The 26,970-nt window shown below is 37.4% G+C and overlaps 1 protein-coding gene across 1 annotated transcript in view; it reads left to right on the top strand.

Annotated features, from left to right (window-relative positions):
* Nucleotides 1-26,970, top strand: part of STAG1 (stromal antigen 1) — a 360,000-nt gene that overhangs the window by 108,185 nt on the left and 224,845 nt on the right. The window contains 1 exon segment of the mRNA XM_043995188.1: nt 7,298-7,400. Within this exon segment, the coding sequence (XP_043851123.1) occupies nt 7,298-7,400 (103 nt within the window).

The raw sequence follows: 26,970 nt of genomic DNA, 5'->3' as shown, positions 1-26,970 counted from the left end.
TACACATTACTAATCTTGTAAACTGTGAATGTGAATGGGATGAACTCTCCTATAAAAACCAAAGCAGATAGTAGAGTGGATCAGGATCACTATGTACTCAGCCCCGCCATATACAAACTCAGTTCTCTATTTGGTGTTCAAAACCCCTTATAACTTAGCTTCCTCCAATCCATCTGCCTTTACAATTCTCTTACACCTTCCTCCCTACTGTTTACTCTTCATTCAGTGACACTCATATCTTGGCTATTCCATGAAGAAGACATTCAATCTCTCGACTTCTGATATTTTTCCTGACTGTCCTGTATTCCTAGAATGCTATCCTTCTTCATCTCTGCCTCCTGGCTTACTTGGATTCTTTCAAGTCCCTGATAAAATCCCCTCTTGTACAAGAAGCCTTTCCCAACCCCTCTCAGTTCTAGTGCCTTAATTATTTCAAATTTATCCTGTATACAAATTATTTGTACATATTTTTTGTTTGTTTTCTCCCCCATTTAATTGTGAGCTCCTTGAAGGCAGAGACCATCTTTTTTTATAGTACCTGGGGATAGTAAGTACATTTTTATTGACTGAACAGATAATCACTCAACAAAAATTTCTTCAGTTACTGTTAATGTTCCAGGCACTGCAATAAGTACTGGGGGTATAAAGGACAAAAATTCAATCCCTGCCCTAAAAGAACTCACAATCCATTGTGGAGGTTTGGGAACAACATACAAATAACTGTATCTATACAAAAAAATATAGTGTAAATTGAAGGTTGTTTCAGAGGGAATGGACTGAGAAATATCTCTTCATAGAATGTAGGATTTGAATTTATCCTTGAAGAAAGATAGAGAAGCCAGGAGGAGAGAACATTCCTTTGTTGGGGTGCAGCAAGTGAAATAGAATGGAATTTTGGAGTTGAACCATTATGTGCATGGAACAGTGAGAAGCTCAGTGTCTGAATTGTTGAGGACATGGAATAAAGTGTAAGAAGAATGGAAAAGTATAAAAAAATTGCTCTACAGTATTGGATCAGAGAAATGCAAATTAAGACAATGCTGAGGTATCACCTCAAATCTATCAGAGTGGCTGTTATAACAAAAAAGGAAAATGTGAGATGTTGGAGGGGATTTGGGAAAGCCAGGACACTAATCCAATGTTGCTGGAGTTGTGAACTGATCTGACCATTCTGGAGAGCAATTTGGAACTATGCCCAAAGGGCTATAAAACTGCATAAAACTGTGCTTTGATCCAGCAACCGCTGCTAGGTTTACATCCCAAAGACATCCCTAACAAGAGAAAAAACCTATTTGTATAAGAATATTTATAGCAGCTCTTTTTCTGGTGACTAAGAATTGGAAATCAAAGGAATGCCCATCAATTACTGAATGGCTGAACAAACTGGTATATGATTGTGATGAAATATTATTGTGCCATAAGAAATGACACGCAGGATGATTTCAGAAAGGCCTGGACAGACTTATATGCACTGATATATAGTGAACTGAGCAGAACCAGGAAAATGTTGTGCACAGTAGTAGTATTGCTTGATGAAGAATTATGAGTGATTTAGCTATTCTCAGCAATACAGTGATCAAAGACAATCTCAAAGGACTAATGATGAAGCATATTATCTGCCTGCAGAGAAAGAACTGATATTATTTTAATAGACTGAAGCATGCTATTTTTCACTCTGTCATTTTTTGTTTTATTTGAGGTTTCTAATAACTAATATGGAAATGTTTTATATAATTGTACATGTATAACTTATATGTGATTGCTTACTGTCTTTGAGGAGGGGAGGAAGGGAAGGAGGGAAAGAATTTGGAATTCAAAATTAAAAAAAAAATGTTTATTATTCAAAAAAGAAGAAGAATGAAAATTGTAGGAAAGGTCCTGGTTGGGAAGAACTTTCAGTACCAAATTAAACATTTTATATTTGGTCCTGAGGGAGTAGGGAGCCACTGTAATTTATGGAGTCAGGGAGTGATATGATCAGAGCTACAATTCAGGAAAATCACTTTGACGCTTCTGCCTAATGGATGGATTAGAATGGGAAGAAACTTAAAATAGGAAACTAGCCCATAGACAAGTGCAGTCATCTAGATGTAATTAGGGCCAGTACTGAAAAGATGGCAGTGTTAGTTGAGAGAAATAGGAGAGATGTCATGAAGGTAAAATGATCAGATTGGATATGTGGGATAAGTATGAGTGATGATTTGAGGTTGACACTGAGGTTATAAGCCTGGATGACTGAGAAAATGCTGATACCTTTGGTAATAATAGGAAAATTGGGAAGAAGGAAAATTTTGGAGAAGATATGAGTTCTTTGTTGGATGTGCTTGTTTGTTTGTTTTAAGATTCTTTTGTGTCATCCAGTTTAGGATGTCCAAGTTGTAATTGGTGATGCAAATTTGTAGGACAGAGACTAGGGTTAGGTCTGTTGATCAGGGAATAATCTGCATAGAGATTATAATTTAACTCATGGGAGGTGGTGGAATCATTTAAGGAAATAGTATCAAGAAATAAGATAAAGGCACCAGGCAAAGAGCCTGTTACTTGTGGTTTGTGAATATTTCCTGTTTGAACATCTAGCCAAGGAGATTGAGATGTTAGATAGGAAAGAGGAGAGCTGGAAGAGAACACAGTATTACAAAAACCTACAGAAGAGAAAGTATCCAGCAAGAAAGTGTCAGGTGCTGCCTCAGAGGCCACAATGGATATGAATTGAGAAAAGGCCATTAAATTTGGCCACTTAAGAGTTTACTGAAAAACCAAAAACAACAACAACAAAAATTGTGAGGTGGTGTAGTGGATAAAGCAATAGCCCTGGATTCAGGAGGACCTGAGTTCAAATCCAGCTTCAGACACTTGACACTTACTAGCTGTGTGACCCTGGGCAAGTCACTTAACGCTCATTGCCCTGCAAATCTCCCCTCACCCCCACCCCCCAAATAAAACCAACAACAAAAGAGTTTATTGGTAACTTTGCAGAGAACAATTTTAGTTGAATGATGAGGTTAGAAACCAGATTGCAGTACGTTTTAGATGCAAATGAGAGAAGAGGAAGAGTATGCACCCAATGTAGGAAGCTTTCTCAAGAAGTTTAGCTGAGAAGGGAAGGAGAGATATATCAAACAGGTTACACTTTTATTCACTAATAATCACTGTTGAGTAGGCTAGGGATAGACAAAACAGTGTGCTGCTGGTGAAGTTATTAATTGATCAGATCTTTCTGGAGCATGGTTTGGAATTTTGTTAAAAAAATTAAGTGAACAAAGTATACATACACTTTGATCTAGAAATCCCAATGCTAAACATAATAAAAAAAACTTCATAATGACACTTTATGTGGGAGCAAAATACTGGAAAGATACACATTGAGAATGTTCAGAGAATGGCTGAATAAATTGTGATACACAATGTAATAGAACATTATTCCTCTACATTTAATGACTAGTATGAAGCATTTGGGGAAGCATGGGAAAACTTAAATGAACTGACATAGAGCAAAGTAAGTAGAATATAGAAAATTATACACAATCACTACAACAAAATAAGTGGAAAGAATACAAAAGAGGAGCAATTTTATTTACTTCGGTTAACCAAACTTGTCCTCAGAATAGAGTTAAGAAAATGTGCCCCTATGAGCCCCCACCCCTCACCCCACCTTTATCTTTGTAAAGCTTAGGAGACTGATAAAAGAACCTTACATGTAATGTCTGGCTCAATCAATTGGATGAAAGGATTCAATCAAGAGGATCAAGAATTAGAATTGGAAGGGACTTTAGATGCTATATAATTGTTTCTTGTTTTATAGATGAGAAGACTCAGGTCAGAGAAATCCAGTGTCTTGCTTAACTTCACATGCTAGTAAATGAGTAAGTTGGGATTTAAAGTCAGGTTCCCTGAATCTTGAAATGCTTTTTTCATCCATTTTTTATTCTTTGTTACAAGGAGCATCTCACTAGGTTAAGTACAAATATATTTGGAAATGAAGGCAGTGAATAAAAGAAAAAAATTTTTTTTAATTTACATGGAGGAAGTTCTCATTTATTTTTGTAATAAATTGATAGCTATTGAACTGCTTTATGTCCAGGAAAGAGGTGGCATGATAAAATGGGTATTTTAATAAGATTAACTTATCAGTTGTATGCAGAATTGGTTTTGAAGGAATAGACTGTTAACAGTAAGACCTGAGAAAAGTTTATTGCTGATATGATGGAAATGTGGCAGGCTTGGGATGGAGGATCGGAAAGGAAGCAGCTAGATAAGTTCTGAGAAGAAAGAATGGATATATGAAAATCTGAGGGCATTGGAGAGGGATATGCTTTCATTTTTTCATTCATCAACTACATATCAGGTTACTTCTCCTGGAAAAGCACTATTTCAGTTCCAAAGGAAGGGTGAAGTAAAGAGATATCAAAATAACTAAAAGTATCCATACCTTTATGCAGCCTTCATCCTAAAATGCACGATATAGAGAGGCTAATTTTAAGAAGAATGTAAAGATGGAATGGGAAGTTGAAAAGCTTATAGTAAGTGTATTTAAAGATCACTGCACTAGCAAATGAGATCTGGGCTAAATTCCCAATTCTGCCACTTTCCTGAATATCATTTTAGGCACGATATTTAATTTCTCTGTGTCTTTCCTATTTGTGAAGTGAGGTTTTATAGTAAGATTAACTTGCTATTTGTCTACATCATAGATTTGGTGGGGGGCATTGAAGGTTAAGTGACTTTCCCAGGGTCACAAACCTAGCTGCCCCTGCATCATAGATTTTAAGAGAATAAACTGGTAGCAGCAAGATTAGTTAAGATTATTATCCTGTTCCTGTGAATCTTATACTAGATGTATGATGGGGGACTTGTGAAAATATGGTAAAGAAATGATAAACTTGCAGACATTACCATATACTCTTATATATATAAGACTATAGTATTATAGGCGTAGAGATAGAAGAAACCTCAGAAGTCATGTAGTCCAACTTCTTCATTTTGTAGATGAAGAAACTGAGGCCTAGAAGATTTAAATGGCTTCCCTAAGGTCACACTGATAACAAGTGGCACAGGCAGGAATTGGTTCCAAGTTCATTCAGTGCCCTTTTCATTGTTCCATGAAGGGTCCAGATCTTTTAAGAAATCTTTTAGGTAGGCTGCAGTGGCTTTCTGGTACTGTTTGTGATTGGTATGTCCAAATTTAGAGGGCTGTATGTGGAGTCAGAGGATGCCGGTTCAAATCTCAATTCTTCTACTAAACTTAACTGCTTGAGTGACCTTAAACAAGTCATTTAACCACTGTGTTTTTCAAATATAAAATAACGGTGGGAATATCAAGCATTCATTAAGCTATGCATCATATATGGACATACAAATACAAGCAAAAAGAAATGCTTGGTCCTTCCCTTCAAGGAACTTAATATTCTAATGTAAGAGGACAGTTCATTAAAGGAAGTTGAAAAGAAATAGGGAGGAGGCATTATCTTGGAGGCAAGATAGAAAAGTCTAGACTACAGCTTGGTGAAAAATGAAGAAATGATAAGATAGCCTGGGCATTCTGGTTAAATAAAACCATGGAATCAGAGGGAAAGAATATAGGGGAAGAATGTGCTTCAAAGGTATGGATTCTGGGGTTGAATCTAAATCTAAGATTTATTTCCTGCTGTCAGTCTCTGGTCCTACTTTCTCACTACCATATCCTCATCTCTAAACCTCTGCAGAATCCTGTTTCCACCACTGATATGAAACTACTCTTTTAAAGGCCACAAATAAACTAATAACAACTGAAAAGAGGTGGAGGATGTTGGAAGGGCCATGTGTAGGAAGTGGCATGGTACTAAGTCTTTAAGGGACATGAGTAGAGGTTCTTAAAAACAGGAGTGAAGAACATGGAACGGTTCAAGTAATAGGAAGAAGGCTAGTTTGGCTCGAATCCAGATTGTGTGAAGGAAAGTAAAATAAAATTCATCTAGAAAGATAAGTTGGGGATAGATTGTGAAGCCTTATTTACAGAGTGTATAGATTATGGATACAATTACAAAACACTTTTCACACAAATAAAATCAGATCTAAATAATTAGAAAAATATCAGAATGTATGGAGTTGAAGGGGAGGGAGTAAGTGTAAGGGAGCTAGAATGGTAGGAAGGGGCATAGGCAAGTCCAGATGATGAGGAGTTAATTCTGGTGATTCAGGATTGGTTCCCCTGGGCAAATGGGGGTATACTTTGTGTCTATACCCTGTATGGTTATGGAGCAGTTGATTTGCATAGGACAGCAAGGACAGCTCTGCCCCAGACTTTTTTTCAGGTGTTGGTATCTCTGAATAGGAGGAAGGATGATGTTGCTTCTCTAAGTTTCAGCATCGGCCCCCAGTCCCCAGCTTTGATGTTGCATTGTTATCCTTTGGATCAGAGGAGAGAGATGTTTATTGGATTTATTAACTATTACTTCTTTTCACTGTTTCTCTGTCCCAGCTAAACTGATCTCTGAGCTCTTCCCCACCTGGCATTCCATCTCGTATTTGTCTGTGGTCTAACATGCTGCCCTTGATGACTATAATGCTTTTGCTTCTCATCTCTGCTTCTGAAAATCTGTTTTTTCCTTCAAGGGTTAATTCAAATGCCAGCCTCTCCATCAAGCCTTTAGTGATCTTCCCCAATTTTAGGTGCTGTACTTGTCCTCAAATTATCTTATATTTGCTTTTTTGAGTAAATGTTGCGTCTTCTAGTAGAATGTAAAATACTTGAAGACAGGAACTATTTTAATTTTATCATTTTATTCCCATTGTCTGACATAGTCTTTGCACATAGAAGCTCTTTATAAATGCTTGTTGATTTTCATTTAATTTTGCATCTATTACCCCAGGTTTTAATAGCAAGTCCATGTTTATTGTATCCATTTTCTGTAAAATTTTATAGATTTTAATATTCTCTCCTCTGTATGTTGTTTTGTATTGTTTTGTTTTGCTTTGCTTTGCTTTGCTTTGCTTTGGGTTTTTGTTTTTTTGTAGTTTTCTTCACATGATAGACTTTCTTTCCCTTGGCTTCTTTTAGTTCCTCCTTTTGAGTTTTTCCTGTTCTGTTTTATATTATTTAGGTCTGTGGATTAGAACTACAAACAACATTACTTAATTTTCTTCCAAGACTAGAGTAGTGCTTTTGTTTTGCTCCCAGGTGGTTTCAGAAATGAGTTCAGTTTATATCACCACTGGACCACTATAACAGGAGTTCACAGGGAAGAAGAAATATGAAATTCAGAGTTTATTATCTACTTTGATGGCTAGAAATAATTTGAATTAATATTTTATTTTCTAGGGATTCAACTAATGAAACTACTGCTCATTCAGATGCTGGCAGTGAGCTTGAAGAAACAGAGGTCAAAGGGAAAAGAAAAAGGGGTCGTCCTGGCCGGCCTCCAGTATGTATTTCTTTTTCTTGTCCTTGAAGTAATTACTTAATAAAGGCTTAGCATGAGCCAAACATTAATTCTCTTCATCTTAGTATTATATCACAGATTGTTTCAACTTTTGCATTGCCAAGAAAACTTGAGAGATGATTCAGAAAAAGTAATGTGGTGAGGAATAAATGAACTATGTATTACTTGTCCCAAATACTTTGGTAATAGTAAAAGAGAGTGTCAGGACTAATATTTACTAATATATAACCAGATTTGGTGAGTTGAATGATGTCCAAGAATCTGCATTTCTGAGGCTGATTTGATTTCTAATTATTTTGATTTGGTATTGGTATCATTTTTGTGTGTCGCTATTCATAGGGTTAGATTCCATTGGCAACATTCCTCAGTATTCTTGTTAACCCTCAGTCTTAGAGAGTTCAGATGCTATGGATCATAAATTTATCAGACAGAAGATTTAAGGAATTAGTTTTTTGGAAATATATACATGACAGCATGTTATAACTTAGCCTACAAGTGGATGGATGTGCCTGATAAAACCTAGGCTCGGTATTGTGACATCCCACTGTGATATACTTATATCCTTCAAGATCTTACACTAAAAATATATATTCTTTGTGATCTTTAACCCTATTTAATCTCTCAATAAAGATGAATGTCTTTGCCTACTGATTTAGTTTTTAGAAATATATCCTCTTGAGAAGAAGCATTGCATGATGAATAGAAAGCCAGTCTCCAAGCCAAGAAAACCTGGATGTGAGTTCTGCCTCTGAGACATATTAGCTTTTTGACCTTAGTCACTTCACTTAACTTTTTAATCTCCCCGAGTTATTCTCCAAGACTGTCAGTTGCATAGTATATGCCTTTCTCTTCTAGTAGAAAGTTTCATTAGGTATTTTTTATAAGAAATCACAAGTCTAATATTCCCATACTCATCCCATTCATTTAAATAAACAAACCAACCTCCTTAGATGTGAAACTTAAGAACAGGAACAAAAAGAACCTCAGCAACCTTTTGTGAGACCCCCTCTTTACTAGTATAATCTGCAGACAAATTTAAATTCATTCTCTGTCTCTGTCTCTGTGTCTCTCTCTCTCTCACTCACTCACTCTCTTGATCTTTCCCAATCCTCCCTTGCCCTTCTTATCTCTTTATCTCCTTGAGTCTCCCTCTCCCTTACTCCCTTTCCCCTCTCTTTATCTCCATCACCTTCACACTCCCTCTTCCCTCTCTTCATAACCCTCTCTCTCTGTCTCTGTCTCTCTCTCTCTTATTATTTTGTATGTAGTGCCTAAGACTCAATATCCTTTCTTCACTCTGTCTAGTCCTCTTTTGTAGAATTGGTAGCAATGACAACATATGCAGAATGGTCAAGGAATTTTCATGACCTAATGCTCTTATTTTCCATATGCTCATTTAAATGAAAAATGTGTTAGAAAAAAGCTTCATTGATATTATTATTTTCAACTCTTAATTTGATTGATATAGGTACATACAAGTCAGTACAATTTACTGAGGCAATATGGTATGATAGAGGGAAGTGGCAAACAAGTTCTATCTCTCCCTTCAACCACTTATTTAGTTGTTTGACTATGAGTACATTGTAAACACCGTAGTCTTTTTTAGTTCATCTTTTAACTTGGGAAAATTCATACCGTAGTTGCTTGCAACTAGTGCTTTGGGGCAGATGATTTCTTAAGTTTTTCAAGGTATCTCTTATGATGCTTAGCTTTTTAAATGCTGTGTTCTTCCTATTTGGATTTTCCTTTTTTTCCTTTTCTTTTTTCTCATTTTCCCTTTTTGTATATTTTTTCTTGTTCTCAATTCTCCACTTTTCCTTTTATCAACTCCTTTCTAGAAACCTTTCTTTCCTTCTCTTTTCCTTCCTCTGCTCTAGGCTACTGAGTCTACCTTGTACTTACTTTTCTTTTATTCTTCTCTGTGCTCTATATCCCTATTCTTTACTTTCTGTTCTCTGATCTAGGTTTTATTTTTCACAAGTGTTAGATATACCTTGCTAAATTTATTCAACTTATGTAGAAAATTATGGAAGAGTGAACTTGGATTTTAAGTCAAATATTCTTTGTGTTGGAAGGAACCTCAGAAGGCCACTGTGTTTCTCAGAATATGGTGTGGGGAAGGTATCCCAATTTATCTTAAGATCCATTTGTTATTATTCTGTCCTTAGTGGTAAAAATGTAACAAATCAGCATCTTGGCAATGCTTCCTCAATATAAACAGTGTAGGATACTCAAAAAATTATTCCTTGTTGCCAATTTTTTCCAGTTTCCTTCTTATTGCCAGGCTCAACTTAGATGATCAGTCAGTGTCATTCCCCACTGGGATGCATTTAGGTGGATTTTGATGACCATGTCTTTCCAGCTTGTTTCCTCATCCTGAAACAAAGCACTAGAAATATTATATCATAATATTATTTCCCTTCATTTCTTGGGGCCTTACTCCTTATGGAATAAATTTATCCAAAAAGGAGTTAATCTGTATATATTGCCTAGTGGTGATTAGAATAGTTTCCTCTAGATGTTTTCATTTTTTTTCTCCTTTTATTCTTTTTTAAAGAAACTGTTTCTACCAATGAAGGTTGGTCCCTTCATTATAACTGATAGTCTTTTTTTTTTTTTGTGGGGCAATCGGGGTTAAGTGACTTGCCCAGGGTCACACAGCTAGTAAGTGTCAAGTGTCTGAGGCCAGATTTGAACTCGGGTACTCCTGACTCCAGGGCTGGTGCTCTATCCACTGCGCCACCTAGCTGCCCCACAACCGATAGTTTTTAAAGAGTTGCTTGCCTAGAGCGGAGGTGTGAAGCTCCTGTAATCCTCATTCATTGGGACCAGATTAAAACATAATTGTATATAGTTCATGTTAATTTTTGGTTTTCTAAATCAACATGTAACTGTAGGGATCCATTTCTATTTGAATTTGACACCACTGGCCTAAAGCACTGAGAAGATAAAAGACTTACACAGCTAAAATATAGCAGGGGTAATATTTGAGCCCTGGTCTTCTGGTGTTGTAGGAGCTCCATCTGTGTCGTGTTTCTTCCCTTTATTGTTGCTTCATATAAAGCAAACAGGCTTTAAAAGTGAGCAGGTTTTTGGTGTTGATTTTTTTTTTTTAAGTTCTTTTAAGCTTACTTGCTTCTGCCACCACCTTGACCTAGGTTCCTTCTAGTTTCCATTCTAAACAAAATTAAGCCTTGTTCTCCTATAGGACCGTGTGCCTCTCTCCACTTCTGGTATTTTTCTATGTATGGTTTAATATGGGGAGATTTTTCGGTGTGGCTATATGTATTTGGGGAATTTATTTGAAAAAGTACATAAAACATTAAGGTGAATAAATGAAGTTTAAAAAAATGCACTGTATATCAGTCCACTCATTATTCCCTTTAAAATGCTACAATTGTTCTTTTTTTACTTTTGAGATTCCTTAGTAATTATTGATACTGGATAGCTATGACAGCTGGGGAATAGGAATGGAATGATTGGGGTTATTCTCAAGCATAGAGCAAATGTGATGACACAGAACTTTGATAAGTTCTAACCCATAACCAACTAGTTTATTTATGCTTCCTCAACCCCCATTTTAACATTTGTCCACTTGACTTAAATGAACAATTTTGTCTATGTCAATATGGATATCTCCAAGTTTAAAATTGATTTAATATTCTCTATTGGGAACATGCTGTTGTTCTTCACCAGCACTAAAAATAGTCCCTTGTTTTTCTTAAGTCCTCCTTGTTGTTTTTGTTGTTTTTCTCTTCTTGACCCCTTTTTGGGATTTTCTTGTCAAAGATACTGGAGTGGTTTGACAGCACAATTTAGAGTTGAGGAAATGAAACAAACAAGGTTAAGTGATATGCCCCAGCCTCACACAGAGAGTGTCTGAGGCTGGATTTGAACTCGGGAAGATGGGTCTTGCCCAAGCACAATGCTCTTATCCACTGTGGCACCTAGCTACCTTTCTGCTTTAATAGTTACATTTTTATGGTACTAATGCACATCAGAGTTTTTTTCTAGTATATCTGAGTTTTTAAAAGTTTATTAAGTGTTTTGATGAATGAGTTGATAAATATTTATCACCTGATACTGTATCATGAACTTTGGGATACAAAATAAGATCATAATAAAGAAAAATGTAAGGCTTGATTTAGCCCTTGAGGGTAAATAATAGGCTCTAGATAGAGAGTTAATAAGGAGAAGCTGGATATTTCAAATGAAGGCAACAGCCTAACCAATATCACAGAGGCTGGAATTAGTATGGTTCTTGGCAGAGACCTATAAGGAATAGTCTGACATTAGCTGAAGTAGTAGGAGTGGGAGAAATAAAGGACTTCATTTATCACTAATCCAATCTGAGGGTTTTAAAAGTTTCATACTCTCTAGACATTCTTCTTAAAAACTCAATATTCCTTTATCTACATTTCTTCTGTGATTAATCATCATCAACCAGGAGTCTCTAAACTGTTTTGATCCTGTACCCCATCAGTTAACATTTTTGAATATACACTCCCCAAATATGTTTTTTATAAACTTATATAAACTTCTATTTCTATTTATAAATTATAAATTAAGCATATGCCATATTATATCCATTATAAAATACACACAATATAGTTTTAAATGGTGAGAGATGAAACAGTTTTTTCATTTATTTATTAAGTTTTTTGCTCAAGACAACAAAGAAAGACTGTGACCCTAGATAAATCCCTTCAATTCTCTATGCCTTATCTTCATCTGTCAAATGATGGGGTTGTACTAAACGGCTTTTAAGTTTTTCTCTAGGTCCAAATATATTAGACAATGATTAAGTATGCTTCATTAATTTCGAAAGTTCACTATTTGTCTTAGAGGAAAGGGTAGATTTATAGATAATTATTTCCACAACACATGCTAAGCTCAAGCTATACTCAGATTCCTTCTGACAGTAATCTCTTCCTTCAACCCTGTCTCACATAATGAGCTGTCCCTTCGCCTTGCCAAAGCTAATCCCTCTACAGGTACAAGTGAGCCCATTCATCCCATATAGTCCAGCAAACGATTCCTTCTGTCATTCTTGCTCTTTTTTTCCTTAGATTTTATTTTATTTTCACTTTTGAATTGTCTCCCTCCCCTTACCCCACCCATTGAGGAGGCAAGGGAAACAAAAAACCCATTACAAATATGTATAGCATGCAAAACAAATTCCTGAATTAGTCTTGCTTCTCCAGCTTTCCCCACAAAAAAAAAGGAAAGGGAGAATAAAAAGAAAATATGTTTTAGTTTGTATGCTAAGTCATGTCTCTGGCTGAAGGAAGATAGCACATTTCATCAAGTCTTTTGCAGTGGTGCTTGGTCATTGTTGTCAAAATTACTAAGTCTTTAAAAGTTGGCTTTCTTTACAGCATTTCTGTTGTTGAATAAATTGGTCTCCTAGTTCTTCTGCTCACTTTATTTTCTATCTGTTCATACAAGTGTTCCCAGTTTTTTCTAAAGCCATCCCCTTCATCATTTCTTAAAGCTCAGTAGTATTCCATCTGATTGACATGGCATAACTTGTTTAGCCGTTCCTCAACTGATCTTATCAATTTACAGTTCTATGATCTACAAAAACAATTGATATAACTATTTTTGTACATGTGGATCTTTTTCCTCTTTCTTTGATCTCTTTTGGGGTATAGACCTGATAGGGGTATCGCTGAGTCAAGGAGTATACACAGTTTAAAGGAGCATGTGTTAGACTTGTTCATAGCTTCACTAAGACTGCATTCATGTAACTGTTTTTCCACATTCCTTCCAGCATTTGTCATTTTCCTTTTTTTGTTATTTTAGTTAATCTGATGGATATGAGGCAGGTATTTTAATTTCTGTTTCCATAATTATTATTGATTGAGAGCATTTTTTTCATAAGGCTATTGAAAACTGCTTATTCCTTTGTTATTGTTGAATTGTTTTAGTCCTCCTGACTCTTTGTCACCACATTTGGGGGTTTTCCTGGAAAAGATACTGGGGTGATTTGTTATTTCCTTTTCCAGCTTATTTTACTTTTTTTTTTTGGGGGGGGGTGAGGCAATGGGGTTAAGTGACTTGCCCAGGGTCACACAGCTAGTAAGTGTCTGAGGCTGGGTTTGAACTCAGGTACTCCTGAATCCAGGGCCAGTGCTTTATCCACTGCGCCACTTAGCTGTCCCCTCCAGCTTATTTTAAAGATGAAGAACTAAGGCAAAGAGGGTTCATTGACTTGTCCAGGATCACACATCAGAGGCCAGATATGAATTCATAAAGATGAATCTAATTATTTTTTAAGCTCAGTGCTCTATCCATTGCATTACCTAGCTATTCTAAAATACTGAAGTCATTTCCCCTTTCTTTCTCTAGTTTATTTTTTACAGATGAACTGAGCAAACAGGTTTAAGTCACACAGCCAGTAAGTGCCTGATGCCAAAATTAAACTCACAAAGATGAGTACTCCTGAAGTCAGGCCCAGCATGTTATGAAAGGTCAGTTAGCTGCCCCCTTAGCTGCTTCTTCCTGTTGACTGATTGTTTAATGGCTCTTTGTCTTGTAAGTTTGACTCAGTTACTTTTTTTGTCTTAGAAATGAGAGCTTTATCAGAGAAATAAAAATTTTTTTCCAGTTTCCTACTTTTCTTCTAAATTTTGCTGTTGATGCAAAAACTTTTTAATATAATATAATCACAATTATTCATTTTACCACCTCCTTTAAATCTCTGACAGGTAATTTCTTCTGTGTTGCTCTAATTTGCCTATGATACCAGCCTTTATATCTAAATCATGTATCCATTTTGCCTTGGTTTTGTACGTTGTGTGAGATGTTGATCCATACCGGGTTTTTGCCCAACTGCTTTATTTTCCCAACAGTTTTTATTGAATACCGAGTTCTTCCTCTAATAGCTGTGATACTTGGATTTATCAAACACTGGGTTCCTGTTCTTTTTTACTTCTGGATATTATATATCTAATCCATTTCAGTGAGCAACCTCTCTTTCCTACCCAGTACCAAATTGTTTTGACAATTACAGCTTTGTAGTATAGTTTGAGATCTCTTATTGGTACCCTTCCTTCATTCCCATTTTAAAAAATTCATGGGGCAGCTAGGTGGCACAGTGGATAAAGCACCGGCCCTGGATTCAGGAGGACCTGAGTTCAAATCCGGCCTCAGACACTTAACACTTACTAGCTGTGTGACCCTGGGCAAGTCACTTAACCCTCGCCCTGCAAAAAACAAAAACAAAAACAAAAAAATATTCATTCCATTAACATTCTTGACAGTTTGTTCCTTCAGATGAATTTTGTTATTATTTTTTCTACATCTATAAAAATAATCCTTGGTAGTTTTCTTGGTATGGCATTGAATAAATAACTCATCATTTTGAGGAAAATTCCATTTATTCTTATACTTTGTAGTCTTTTTTTTTTAAAGGAATGGCTCTTTTATTTTGTCAAAAAGCCCTTTATCCATCTATTGAACTAATAATATGATTTATTTGGTTTTGTTATTAATATGCTCAATTATATTTATAATTTTCCTTATATTGAAACATCCCTGTATTCCTGGTATAAATTCAGCCTGGACATGGTATATGATATACGGGGAAGCTAGGTGGTACAGTGGATAGAGTGCTGTGCCTGGAGTCAGCAAAACCTGAGTACAAGTTCAGCCTCAGATTTACTGCTTACTTTACTTACTAGCTGTGTGATGCTGGGCAAGTTAGTTCACTCCTGTTTCCCTCAGTTTCCTAAACGGTAAAATGAGAATAAAAATAGCTCTCAGGTTGTTGTGAGGTTCAAATGAGATAATAATTCTAAATCCATTAGCATAGTGTCAGGCACATATAGCAAACACTATATAAATGTTGCCTGTCATTATCATTATTATTATATATTGCTATAGTCTCTTTGCTAATATTTTATATTAAGATTTTTGCATCAATATGTATTAGAAAAATTAGACTATAGTTTGTTTTCTGTTTTGGCTTTCCTTCCTTTAGGTGTTAGTACCATATTTGTGTCACAGAAAGAATTTGTTAGGATCACTTAGCTATTTTTTCAAACAGTTTATGTAGTATTGAACTCTTTAGATTCTAATTCATTCTGTTAACTTCTTCCATCTTATGGTTGAGTTCATCCCAATCGTATTCATAGTCATGATTTCTAATTGTTTTTCTCTCTATCATTTATCTTTCCCTTTTGTTCCCTGCCCCCTCTTCAAGAATGTTTTGCTTCTGAATTATCCCTCCCTCCCTTAATTTGCCCTCACTCTTATTTCCTCCTTTTCTCTTCAGCCTTTCCCTTTCTATTTTCTTCTAGGGTAAGATGCTTTTCTATGCCAAACTGTGTGTATGTGTAGTCTTCCCTCTTTTAAACATTACAGATGCGAGTGAGGATGAAGTGTTTCTTTTTGTACACTCCATTTCTATAATTTTTCCTCTTCACTTTCCTCCCTCTCCAAGTACAATCCTCTTCCCCACCCATTCCATTCTTTTGACATCATCCAAACACAAGAGTCACATTCATGCATCCTGTCTAATTAGATTTCCTCTAGGATCCCTAATAATGATGAAATTTTGAGGGGCTTTGTGTATCATCTCTTCATATAAGAATGTATATAGTTTTACCTTGTTTAATCCCTTATCATTTCTTATGTATGTTTCCTTTTAAGCTTCTCTGACTCCTGCATTTATATGTCATATTTTCTCCTCCGTGCAGGTGTTTTCTTAGGGAATACTTGGAAGTCTTCTGTTTCATTAAACATCCATTTTTTCCTTTGTAGGATTATATATTTAGTTTTGTTAGATAGATTATTCTTGGTTGTAAGCCCAGTTCCTTTGCTCTCCTAGGTATCATATTCAAAACTTTCCACTTCTATATAATGTGACTGCTAAATCTTACATGATCCTGATTGGTTCCTCAGTACTGACATTTTTTCTTTCTCACTGTTTCCAGTATTTTTCCCCCCTTTACCTGAGATTATAATATTCCTGGGAGTTTTCATTTTGGAGGTTCTTTTAGGAGGTGATCAGGGGATTCTTTCAATTTCTAATTTGCCTTTCCGGTTCTATGATATTTACACAGTTGTTTTTTATGATTTCTTAAAATACAATGTCTAGGTTTTCTTTTTGTTCATGTCTTTCTGGTAGTCCTGTGATTCTTAAATTATTTCTCATCAATTTTTTTCCAGATCAGGTGTTTTTCCTATGAGATATTTCTCCATTTCTTTTTTCTTCTTTTAGTTTTTTTCTTTTCTTTTATTATTTGATATTTATCACAGTCATTTGCTTCCATTTTACCAAGTCTAATTTTCAGGGAGTTATTTTCTTCACTAATTTTTCCTCAACTGTTCATTCTTTTTTCATATCTTTCTTCCCTTGTTCGTGCCTCTCTTTTCATTCTTCTATTCCCTTCATTTAGTTTTTAAAGCCTTTACCTCTTAGAATCCCTGGCTTCTTTCAAAACTCAGTTCAAATTCTAACTTTTGTCGGAGGCCTTTCCAGGTACTGGTACATTCCTCTTTTACGTTACCTTTCTTTAACTTTGTATGCATCTTGTTTACATCTAATTATGTATATATTATGTTCCCAATTAGAATGCAGTATCTTTGAAAACAAGGACTAATTCTTATTTTTCTTTTGTATCCCTAATTCTTAGTTAAAACATCTAGTAATAAATGTTTGTTGCCTAATTGTTAATAATTAATCATTTTTTCAATTTGATCCATACAGCTAGTGAAACCATTGAATTTCTGTTTTTAAGATTTTTTTCATTAAAAAATATACACTATGACAATCATTTATTAGATCATAACCTTTTAGTTAAGGCATGGCCATTTATTAAATACTTAAGCATCAGGCACTGTACTAAGTGGTAGAGATACTAATACAGGGAAAAAGACAGACTGCCTTCAAGGAGATCATATTCTAATGGGAAAAGAGAGCAGGTAAAGAGAGGCTAATACAACAAGGTACGATATTTAATTTGATAAATATGTCTTTGCTTTGTGACAGTCTCTGCTGGCAAGAAACAGATAACACACAAAAAGAAACCTGCAAAAGGCAGGAGGTGGGTATTGGAGGTATACTGGAGAGAATGAGATATTCTTTAAAGACCGTGGAGATTTATCTGGAAACTCCCGATTCCAGCCCTCTATTAGGAAAGTTTTGATAGGAGTTTAGTCCTCTTATCTCTTCTCCACCTTCCCCCCCACCTTGGCCCTCCCCTCCTAAAGAGAGGGGAGAGGAGGCTGAGGAAGTTGAGGAGGTCTTGAATATCCCAAACTGAGTGGATCGGCATGGTATTTCAGATGGTTAACCCTGGGTAGGCCATAATGGTCTGTAGAAATGGAGAGTTAGCTGGAAACTTCAGGTGCCAGGCCTTCATAAAAGAAAGCTTTGAAAGGAATTTTGTGTTCCACCTTCCAGACCTCGAATCTGAGAACATATAATGATAGAAAAGTGGTCTGTGCTTTTCCTCAAAATGGAATTTTTGTGAAGAATTCTTCAGTGGAAGAAGCGAAAAGCAGCAGAGAGTTAAGTCAATTGAACCATTTTGGCAAGTCCAGTCAGTGAACATAAAAGCTCCACATTAGGAGTTAATATTTTTTTCCATGTGGATAATCACCATATATAATGCAAAAACAAGCAGAGTTGAATTGTCTGTGATTTCAGTTTCTCTGAGAGTTTTCAGTATAAACCTATACTTGTTATTTTTATTTAGTTCTGCCTAAGTGAATGGTACCATAACCGCATTTCCTATTCATATGCATATTTTAGTTATGTTTCTGTATAGCTATGAAGAACAAGAAATGTGACTGGAACATAGAATTCAAATAACTCCAGTAACATAAAACATGGCTGAAGTGTTAGATTGGGGCCAGGTTCTATCAGGCTTTGAACACTAAACAAAGCACTTTATATTTGACCATACTGATAATAGGGTATCATTGGAATTTATTCTGTGGGCAAATGACATGGTCAGACTTGTTATTTAAGAAAAATCACTTGTGCAGGTATATGGAGGATGGATTAGAGTGTGGAGAGACTTGATTCAGAGGGACCAGTTAGGACTCTGAGAGATGGTTAGGCCCTGATCCAGAGAGCTGTAGAGATATAAACAACAGTATATGGCAGCTCCTTAGATATGTGGGGTGAATGAAAGCGAGTCTGGGTGACTTAAAGCATGGTGTTAACTTTAACACAAGTAGGGAAGTTCATACCAAAAAAATGTAGGGAAGTTCATAAGAATGGTGGCTTTGGGGGTAAGATAAGGTAATGTCTTCTGTTACATAAATCACAACCATCTATGTCTGTTCATCCTGTGCCACTCTTTCCCACCCAAAATCAAAAGGGCATAGGGAGGTTTTTAGCAGTTATTCTTGAACAGTGCAGAGCATGGCTTCTGTGGGTGCTTGCCCAAGCCCAAAGCTGATCTGGGAGGTAAGGGATTAATCATGCTGGGCATTGTGGTGAAAATTTTCCAAGTACTGCCTCTACAGCTACTGCTATGGTTGCCCATGTTAGAGTTAGATTATAATAGCACTGAGAAGCTTCTGCCTGCCACAGAAAGGAGGAGGTAGGGAGCTTGCATATGTGAGATTTAAAATTGGATATTAGATCATAAATCTCCCCTACTTAACCCTTCCCTTAATTCATCTCCCAGACTAGTAAATGGAAGAAGCTTCTGGTTTTCTAGATAGAGCCTTTATTGTATATAAGGTGTTGTTGATTAGAAGGATAGGAAAACAGAAATACAGTACAAATCGTCTTAAATCTAGGCTTAGTCTATATTCCTTATAAAAACTCACCAAACCGATTTAGGCCACCTTTGGAGTGAGTCAGACCGTCTGTGCCGCGCCGCCCGGAGTCCCGCCAAGCCGGCAAAAAAGGCTACTCCCCTTCTCTCCACCCCGGAAGTCAAAAAACCCGGCAGGCAGTCTGACATGCGCAGCAGGCGGACTGTACCCGGCAGGCAGTCTGACATGCGCAGCAGGCGGACTGTTCATCTCCTCCCCAAAAGGGTGGTCCTTGAAAAACTGGCATCTTTCAGTTATCCTAGCCGACTGTTAAAAACTTTCATATTTTACCACATTTCCCCCCTTTGCTTCCTCAAGAAATGGAATGTTTCCTTGATGGAACAGTAAAAAGAATATAATAACTTCTGCTGACTAATAATATGCGAACAACAATACAGAAAAGGAAGAGAGGAAAGTTTTGTCCAGAGGGACGATTTTTTTTCTTTCCTCATGAACCGACGCTTTGACATTAGTCTTGCAAAGGGAGAGCCTCTGCAGAGAGTACATGTTACAGATAGTATATAACAGAAAGGAGATAGTAAAAGCTAATAAAGCAAAACAGTTCATACAAAGTCTCTGAGTTCTCTTGTCTTCTTGAAGTGGTAAGATGTGATCAGGAGGAAACTGGATTCTGGTCTGGAAAACTGGATTCTGGACTCTGGTCTGGATTCTGGATTCTGGACTCTGGTCTGGAAAGCTGGATTTCTTCTTTAACTGTTTGAATTGCTGTATTTTTTTTTTTTACTAAACCTTAGCATAGCATTTTGCAATCAGTAACACTTTTTACCACCATGTGTCTGGATCAAAGTCAAATTTAGTATGTGTTCATGACACCTGAAAATGTTATGGAAAGGTTATCATACCATATCTCATGGTTCCGAGACAGCCAGTGATTGTGCTAGGCCACAGGTGAATTCAACTGAGTGAGATAAAAAGATAAGTAAGTTCAGTTAAATTAGGTTAAATTAGGAGGGAGAGAGGATGAATACTGGACTGTGCCTAGTAATTGTGCTCTACATAGTCACCATCATAAGCAAACCATGGACTTATGTATACCTGTCTCTCCTTTTGTTGCACATATATTCTCTCCAGGGCCTGCATCAGAGTTCACAGCAAGTTAGTCTCTGAAATGATAAGTTTCCATATTTCTGAAATCTCATTAATTTCACCAAAGACAATATGATGGTAAAAATGTGTGCTATGCTGCATAACTGAGAATATATTAGTGATATATACAATAATTCCAAACCATACCCAGAGTATAATGACATATAAATAATAAACGAATGTAAATAGCTGATTATATTAGACATTGTTACATAATCTTCTTTTAGACATTATTACATAATCTTCTTTTAGCAAGTAGACCACATCATCTTATACATGAATTCTCTAGTATAACAGTAGCAGATACTTAAAGTGGTGATTAATTCATCAAAAAGAAATAAGACTTCAATAAGCAAGATTCAATATTCAATAGCATATACTTAAAATGCCTTTGAAAAGTCACTTAGTTTACAAAATCGGGTTTTTAAAGAAAAGCAAAAGAAACAAAAGTAAAAAAAAAACAAAGCAAAACCAAAAACCAAAAATAAAAGGCAAAAGATTCGCTAAGCACCCTTTTGTGCTCTTAAAGAATTTAAAGGTGTGGTGAATTCCAGGTCTTTTCAGTGCCTTTCAAAAGTCAAAACAAAACAAAAAGCAAAAAGGATTAAAAAAAAAATAGGTATAGGGTAGGGAAAAGGGTGGGAGAAATTGAGGTGGGCCAGAAAACTAGGCCATGTGCTTCAGTGCTTTTGCCTGTGGAAGGAAATGCTTGTTAAATTTTAAGGTATTTAAGCTGCTAGAGTTTGGGGTATGCCACATTGTTTTAACTGGTTCCCCAATTCTCTGCATGCCAAAGTGGCAGGGGTTTCTGAATTGTCATTGATCTTTCTAATGCTGTCATAATGTTCTTTATGGTAGAAAATGTGGAGTTCTCTAGCATCAGTTTTGTCTGTGCCACTGATTTTCAATAAAGGCTGATTTAATTGATGAACCACAACATTCAGCTGATGCTGCTTAGCAAATGCTACAATTGTATCATTTCCTCCCCACTTTCCAAATTTCTTTAATTCATCAACATATTCTTCAAAAGGGGAGTCATTTACTATAAAAGACTCAAACTCTTGTCTATGGTTAATCATATAAGAAGCAGCTTCTTGTCTGTGTCTGAGATGATTTCTACAGTGACCTTCTAGCTGGTCTGCTAAAGCCCTAAAAAGGCAATTTCCGTCTCCTGATACTTTACGAAGACTGAGTCCCAAAGCATTTAACTGATCAGTGGGATTATTAAATGGGAACTGCCTTTTTCCTCTGAACTCTCTTTGCTCTTTAACAGTTGCTATCTTTAGGGTTTTTACCTCTTTAGTGTCTACCTCAGGTCTATCTGAAATCTCTTCACCTATGAATGGTGCAGGCTTTATATGAGAGCAATGAATCCATGAGTCTTTTTCACCAATTTTAATGGCAGTAGGAGTTGTCAATAATACCTGAAAAGGTCCTTCCCAGGCAGGTTGAGTTCCACTGGTTTTCTGAAAATTCTTTACATATATTTTATCTCCTGGGTTGAAGTTATGCAATGAAAAGTCTAATGGTCCTGCCTGGACCACAGCTCCTGCCTCATGGAGTTCACGTAGCCTGGTCTGTAATTCCTGTATATAGGAAGCAACAGAAGTATCACCTCCCACCAGTGATGTATAAACTGGGGAAAAAGTTTTAGCTTGGATAGGAGGGTGACCAAAAAGCATTTCATAAGGAGATATATGAAGTTCTCCTCTTGGTCTACTTCGTAGATAGAATAATGCCAATGGTAGAACATCAGGCCATTTCAAATGGGTTTCAGTACATAATTTGCCAATCATACTCTTAAGCTCTTTATTCATACGTTCGACTTGGCCTGAACTTTGTGGATGGTAGGGCGTGTGGAATTTTGGAGTCACTCCCAAGAAAGAGTAGATTTGGGATAAAATCGAATCAGTGAAATGTGTGCCTTTGTCAGAATCGATGCGGGCTGGTGGGCCAAAACGAGGTACTATCTCTTTAAGAAGAATTTTGGCAACAAAGGCAGCTGTGGCTCGGGGGCTGGGAAAGGCCTCCACCCACCGAGTGAGCTGATCAACTATAACAAGGCAAAATTTATAATGTCCTGCTTTTGGCATAGTAATATAATCAATTTGTAAGTGCTCAAAAGGTGTATATGCTAGAGGACGCCCTCCATAAGCTTTGGCCTTAAAAGCATACTGATTATAAGACTGACATGTGGAGCAGCCCGAGCAGATTCGAGATGCTGTATTAGTCACACCTGGTGCTATCCAGGTTCTCTTAATAGAGTCTACAATGCCTTGTGTACCAAAATGGCCTTTTCTGTGAACAGAGAGGCATACCTGGTGGTAGAATTTCCGGGGAAGAAATGGCTTACCTTCCGGAGACACCCAGATGCCATTGATCTGTTTCGCCTTAAATTTCTTTTTCCACTTTTCTACTTCAGAATCGTCATAGGTTAGGTTGGAAGGAATATCCTCAGAAGGTGAAAGGTTAAATACATGTTCAGGAGCTTCTAATGCAGCAAGCTTGGCTGCAGAATCGGCTCGTGCATTTCCCTTTGAAACAGGGTCACTATTCCCTGTGTGGGCAGGGCAATGTACAACGGCTAGGGAAGAAGGCAGTTTTAGGGCATCTAAGAGGTCCTTGATAAGGTCCCCATTGGCAATAGCCTTGCCCGAGGATGTTAGAAAGCCTCGTTGACGCCAAATCATACCAATAAAGTGGCATATGCCAAAGCCATATTTCGAGTCAGTAAAAATGGTGGCACTCTTATCTTTAGCTATATTACAGGCCTGTGTAAGAGCCACAAGTTCAGCAGCCTGTGCACTAAAATGGGAAGGCAGAGAAGCTGCCCAGAGGGTGTCATAATCAGAAACTACAGCAGCTCCAGTAAAACGGGTTCCCTCTCTCACAAATGAGGAACCATCTGTATAGAGGACAAGATCAGGATTTTCTAAAGGTGTATCAAAAAGATTGTCACGGGGTTTTTCAGCCATATCAACTAAAGAAGCACAGTCATGCAACGGTTCCCCCGAGAATGGTAAGTTAGGGAGTAGTGTTGCTGGGTTAAGAACTGTGCAGCGTTTTAAAGTGATATTCTCATTACCTAACAGGGTTATTTCATACTTAGCCAGCCTTTGATCTGAAAAGGCTTGTGTCCTGTGACGTAGTAAGAGAGCCTCCACTTCGTGAGGGCATTGCACAGTTAGAGGGTTACCTAGGACCAAATCAGAGGCTTTTTCTACCAAAAGCGCTGTGGCCGCCACTGCTCTAAGGCAAGGTGGCGCTCCAGCCGCTACAGGGTCCAGCTGAATTGAATAGTAGGCTATAGGACGTTGGTTAGGCCCCAGTGACTGAGTCAGGACTCCAGAAGCCACCCCCCTTTGTTCATGCACAAAGAGAGTGAAAGGCTTACTATAATCTGGCAGTCCTAGGGCAGGTGCTGATAACAAGGCCCGTTTTAATTCTTTTATGGCTGAGAGATGCTGGGGATCCAACTGTAAACTGTCTGGAACAGAACTTTTTGTAAGAGCTATGAGGGGTTTAGTAATTTCACCAAAAGAGGGTATCCATTGTCTACAGTACCCAGCTGCTCCCAGAATGGCTCTCAACTGCCTCTTAGTAGTGGGGGCAGAGAGTTGTTGAATGGCCTGGACTCTCTTAGAAGAGACAGAGCGAGTTCCAGCAGCCAAAATAAATCCTAAATATTCTACCTGGGGCAAACACCATTGTACCTTTGTCTTGGAAACCTTGTGTCCTCTCTTGTGCAGCTCCAGCAGTAAGTGACGGCTATCTTCCTGACAAATTTCAGCATTAGGAGAGGCCAAAAGTAAGTCATCAACATATTGTACTAGTATGGAGCCCTTAAAGGTAATAGAGGCCAGATCCTGCTGTAAAATTTGGGAAAATAATGTGGGACTGTCTACAAATCCCTGTGGGAGTCTAGTCCAGGTCCACTGTCTATTTTTCCAGGTAAAAGCAAATAAATATTGGAAGTCCTCATGTACTGGTATGGAGAAAAAGGCAGAGCAAAGGTCTACCACTGTGAAACATGTAGATTCATAGGGAATCGATGAAATTATCATAGCCGGGTTTGGAACTATGGAATGTCTAGGAATAACATAATTATTAATCGCTCTAAGATCTTGCACAAAACGATAAACAGGTTTACCATCTGGCCCAGGCTTGGGTTTTTTAACTGGCAAAATGGGAGTATTGCATGGAGAGTGATGACATGGAATAATAATACCCTGGCTTTTCAAAGCCTCAATTATAGGGGTGATCCCTTCTATTGCTTCCCTAGACAATGGATACTGTGGAATGGAGGGGGGTGGTCCCCCCTTAACTTTAAAGGTAACAGGCATGGCAGACTTAAGGAGCCCCACCTCATTAGGGGATGAGGCCCATAAAGACTCAGGAATGTCAGAGGGGATTTTGGATACCTCCCCTGCTGTTCCTTGAGCTTCTGTAAGTAAAATTGGTAATAAATGAACAGTATCCTCTGGCAATTGTAAGGAGACAGCCCCATCTGGAGCACAAGATATGGTTGCTCTAAGCTTGCAAAGGAGATCACGACCTAATAAATTTACAGGGGCATCAGGCATGAGTAAAAATGAATGTTCCACTGTTAAGGGCCCCATAGATACCATGCGAGGATTCAATTTTGCCACTCTCTGGCTCTTTCCTGAGACTCCCACTACATTCAAAAATCCTACAGGTCTACACCCAGCATCTGGTTTGCTTACTAATACTGATTTAGAGGCTCCTGTGTCTAGCAGACAATCATAATAAGTCTCCCCCACTTTTAAGGTGACATGTGGTTCATTACTCTGGGGAGGTGAATGGACTGGCACAAGTGCATTCAAAAAATCCGGATCTGGGAATATATGGCTTTCATTATCTATGTTCCATTCCTCCCCAAGACACCATCATTCCTGTGTCCTCTTCTGAGGGGGGTCTTGGTTACCATTATTCTGGTACTGCCTTTCTGTATTCCTCCAAAAAGATCTATTTCTATTTTGATTTCGCCTGTAATTAGAATTAGAATTTCTTCTCCAAGTCCTACATTCTCTCAATTCATGCCCCTCCTTACGACAGTAACAACACACCTTAGTGTCCTTGTTCCGGTGTCCACATGGCTGACTAGGAATCGCTGGTGCCAGAATGCTCTGTTTAGGGTGATCTGGATCTTCCTCACGTGAGTCAAAGACATAATTTGCAAGTTCCTTAATTCTATCTACTGAGAGATTTCTCCAGTCTGGACATTGTTTCAGAAAGTATCTGCGTATTTCTGGCAGTGAATTATAAACAAATGTGTTGAGAATGATACAGGAATCTCTTAAATCTACTGGATCCAATCTGGTGTACTGTCTAGCGGCCTCACAAAGTCTATCATAAAATCTGTTTGGTCTTTCATTAGCCTCCTGAGGTAGGCTTAAAAATTTCTGCCAGTTTTCCGGTTTTCTAGAGCAAGATTCCATTCCCTTCAGAAGTGTTTCTCTAGCATCTTTTAATCTTTGGAAATCCCTATCATCATTATAATTCCACTCTGGATCCTTTAGAGGCCATTCCACATCGGCCTTACCTTTCGCAACAAGGGCATTTCCTGCTGAGATAATATCTGTAATCTCAGTTGGGGACAGTAAAGTTTCCAAAAGGCAAGTAACATCAGCCCAACTGGGTTGATATGCATTAAATATAGTCCTTAACTGTGAAATTACAGTGTTTGGATTTTTCTCAAAACTAGGGATGATTGATTTCCATGCGCTCAAGTCACTTGGTCTAAAGGGGCTATATTTTCTGACTTGAATTGGCACTCCCTTCTTACTATGTTCTATAGCTTCCTGCAGAGGGAGTAGTTTCTGCTGATCTGATTCTGAACTTGGATCATCTCTAGTAGAAACAGCCATTTTGAGGTCTCTCTCCATATGTGAGAGTTTCCCCCACATCATAACAATGATAATAACAAAAACAATGATAATAACAAAAACAAAAAAAAAACAACAAAAAAAAATAAAATCCTTAGTCGTATGAACTATGGATGTGGTATTAAAAGGTATTTCAATTGCAGGCATAAAATTTCTACTTATATTAAACGTATTTTCCCAAAGATTCTCACGTATACTATTATACAAAAAACTTTTTGCTGCCTGAATGAGGAAAAAAACCAATAATGTTATGAAGGACCATTGAGTAAACTATTCCTCTAAGTCGGGATGTTATGCTGTCCCAATACATTCCGATGAGAAAAATCAAAGGGATGGTAGAATATTCGAGCATCTTGCCCTTTAAACTGGGCTGGCTTTTCTGTTTAAAGCAAGACTTTTAGAGGCTTAAAGTCTTTAAGGGAGATTAGACAAAGGGAAAGTCCGCGGGGGGGGGGGGGGTATTTGGAAAATCCACCGAATTAGCCGGCTTATGGCCAAACTAGGGAGGGTGGGAGGGTCCTTAAGGTCCCTTCGGGGTCGCCAAACTGTGAGATTTAAAATTGGATATTAGATCATAAATCTCCCCTACTTAACCCTTCCCTTAATTCATCTCCCAGACTAGTAAATGGAAGAAGCTTCTGGTTTTCTAGATAGAGCCTTTATTGTATATAAGGTGTTGTTGATTAGAAGGATAGGAAAACAGAAATACAGTACAAATCGTCTTAAATCTAGGCTGTCTATATTCCTTATAAAAACTC

Source organism: Dromiciops gliroides, chromosome 3 (assembly GCF_019393635.1).
Source record: "Dromiciops gliroides isolate mDroGli1 chromosome 3, mDroGli1.pri, whole genome shotgun sequence".
Classification (NCBI taxonomy): Eukaryota; Metazoa; Chordata; class Mammalia; order Microbiotheria; family Microbiotheriidae; genus Dromiciops; species Dromiciops gliroides.
The sequence above is the reverse complement of the archived record's forward strand: the minus strand, read 5'-3'. Positions and strand labels throughout refer to the sequence as shown.